Raw genomic sequence first — 1748 nt, 5'->3', positions numbered from 1 at the left:
CCTGGTCAGACATTTATTGGGGGGCAGTGGAGTAGTTCTCCACCCTCTGGTACTTTTAGACTGATAGGATTTCAATATGGAACTCCGGCTGGTTGGGAGTGACTTCATATTGTGCCTGTAGAATATCACTGGTCTGGAAGGCAAAATAGCTCTTTGGGGCCTGAAGGATGCAGACAGCATTGCATATTCGGCGGTAACGTCGATGGCACTGCCACATGCGAACCCAGGACTGGAGCTTGACTGCCGCCTCCTCCTGGATTACATAGATCTTCAACAGGTCCCGCCGCTGCTTAAGAACCCGCCTCCACAAAAGTGTTCTCCACCAGAGCTGAATCATCCAGGCCCTGAGGGCTGCCACCAGCAGGGTGCGACGTACCAGGGTGCCACGCCACCAGGCCTGGATCTTCTCAGCTGCCTTGATTCTTGCTCTGTGGCGTTTTTGACAAAGCCTCTAACCAAGCAAAGCAGAGGACTCCACATGAATTTGTTATGAACAACCACAAGTCTGGTGTCTGCCACGAAGGAGCTCTGATCTTCTTTCTTAACTAGCCTTTCTCCTGGTGGTTCTGAGGACCCAGGAGTCCTGGGTGGGGTTTTGCCTCTACTTCTACCTTACCTGTGGCCATAGACGTATTGGTCATCTTCTGAGTCATGGTGTCCTCATCTACAAAATGGGGATATGCTTGCCCTGTGATCTTCACAGGTTCTGTGGAAACAATTTCTGATCCAGAAGACCTGCCATGAGTGTGAGGAACCAAAAGGTCCTCTGAGGATGAACCTCTGCATTTATGGCCTACATCTCAACCCAGATTCCAGCCTATGATGCTGCCTCCTGATGCCTCATGCCAACCCATAGCCCCTTGAGGGTTTTCCTTTACCTCACTTCTTTTGATTTCCACTACCTTTCAGTCACCGCTATATCCTTCTAAACCCAGGCTTTACTTTCTCTGGATTTCCAGTTCCCACTACTGTGCCCCACCTTCCAGTGGCCTGTCTGCATCCTGATTCCTCACCTCTCTGCTGTCTCTTCATACTTAACATAGCTCACTCAGAATAGGGAGGGAATTTATGGGGACAGGAGGGCAACACTGAGCTGACTTCTCAGCTGTGGGACCAGAGATGGATCCTTCACTTTCAAGAACTCTGTGCTCAGATGGTCAATGAACTGTGGTTCTCTCATGCTCCTAGGCTCCACCTACCTTCAGCTTCTCAGTCTCTAGTGCATCCTTATCTGGACCAGACTTCTGCAATCAGAATATAGAGAGAAAGCATGAGTGAGGACCAGTTTCTGTGCAAAGTCCTCACAGGTCTACTTCCCCATTCTTTCTGAGTCCTTTTTTTTTTTTTTAAGATTTAAAAAAAAAGTTTATTTATTTCATGTGAGAGAGGGAGAGAGGGAGCATGAGTGGGGGAGGGGCAGAGAGCGGGAGAGAGAGAATCCCAAGCAGGCTCCATGGCATGGAGCCCAACACAGGGCTCAATCTCACAACTGTGAGATTATGACCTGAGCCCAAATCAAGGGTGGGACGCTTAACTGACTGAGCCACCCAGGTGCCCCTCCTGAGTCCTTTTGAAGTCATCTGGTGCTTCCCTCTGCCATGGGCTAACTCCCTACTTCCAGGGAGGGGGTGTTTGGCTGTCTTACACAGCATTTACCGCCCATGGTTTGGGGCAGTAGTTCAGGTGTTCACACCCCCTCTGGTTGCTGCTCCATTGGTCCTGGCAGAATCAGGAAGGGTGGGAGAGGA

At 50.3% G+C, this 1748-nt stretch overlaps 1 protein-coding gene across 1 annotated transcript; it reads right to left on the bottom strand.

The window, feature by feature from the left end:
* Positions 1–1748, bottom strand: IQCF3 (IQ motif containing F3). The gene is made up of 3 exons (XM_040445532.1): positions 1646–1748; positions 1200–1244; positions 1–451 (listed from the first exon to the last, which is right to left on the bottom strand). Exons 1-3 carry the CDS (start codon positions 1661–1663, stop codon positions 56–58), a joined length of 459 nt encoding a protein of 152 aa, XP_040301466.1. The 5' UTR covers positions 1664–1748; the 3' UTR covers positions 1–55.

This window comes from Herpailurus yagouaroundi, unplaced genomic scaffold, assembly GCF_014898765.1.
Source record: "Herpailurus yagouaroundi ecotype Mexico unplaced genomic scaffold, PumYag 193, whole genome shotgun sequence".
Classification (NCBI taxonomy): Eukaryota; Metazoa; Chordata; class Mammalia; order Carnivora; family Felidae; genus Herpailurus; species Herpailurus yagouaroundi.
The sequence above is the reverse complement of the archived record's forward strand: the minus strand, read 5'-3'. Positions and strand labels throughout refer to the sequence as shown.

Excerpts from the sequence above, each read along its gene's own strand:
- IQCF3 (XM_040445532.1), bottom strand. Across the intron at positions 452-1,199 it reads TAGAGACTGAGAAGCTGAAG|AGGCTTTGTCAAAAACGCCA; the intron begins GTAGGTGGAGCC and ends TTGCTTGGTTAG.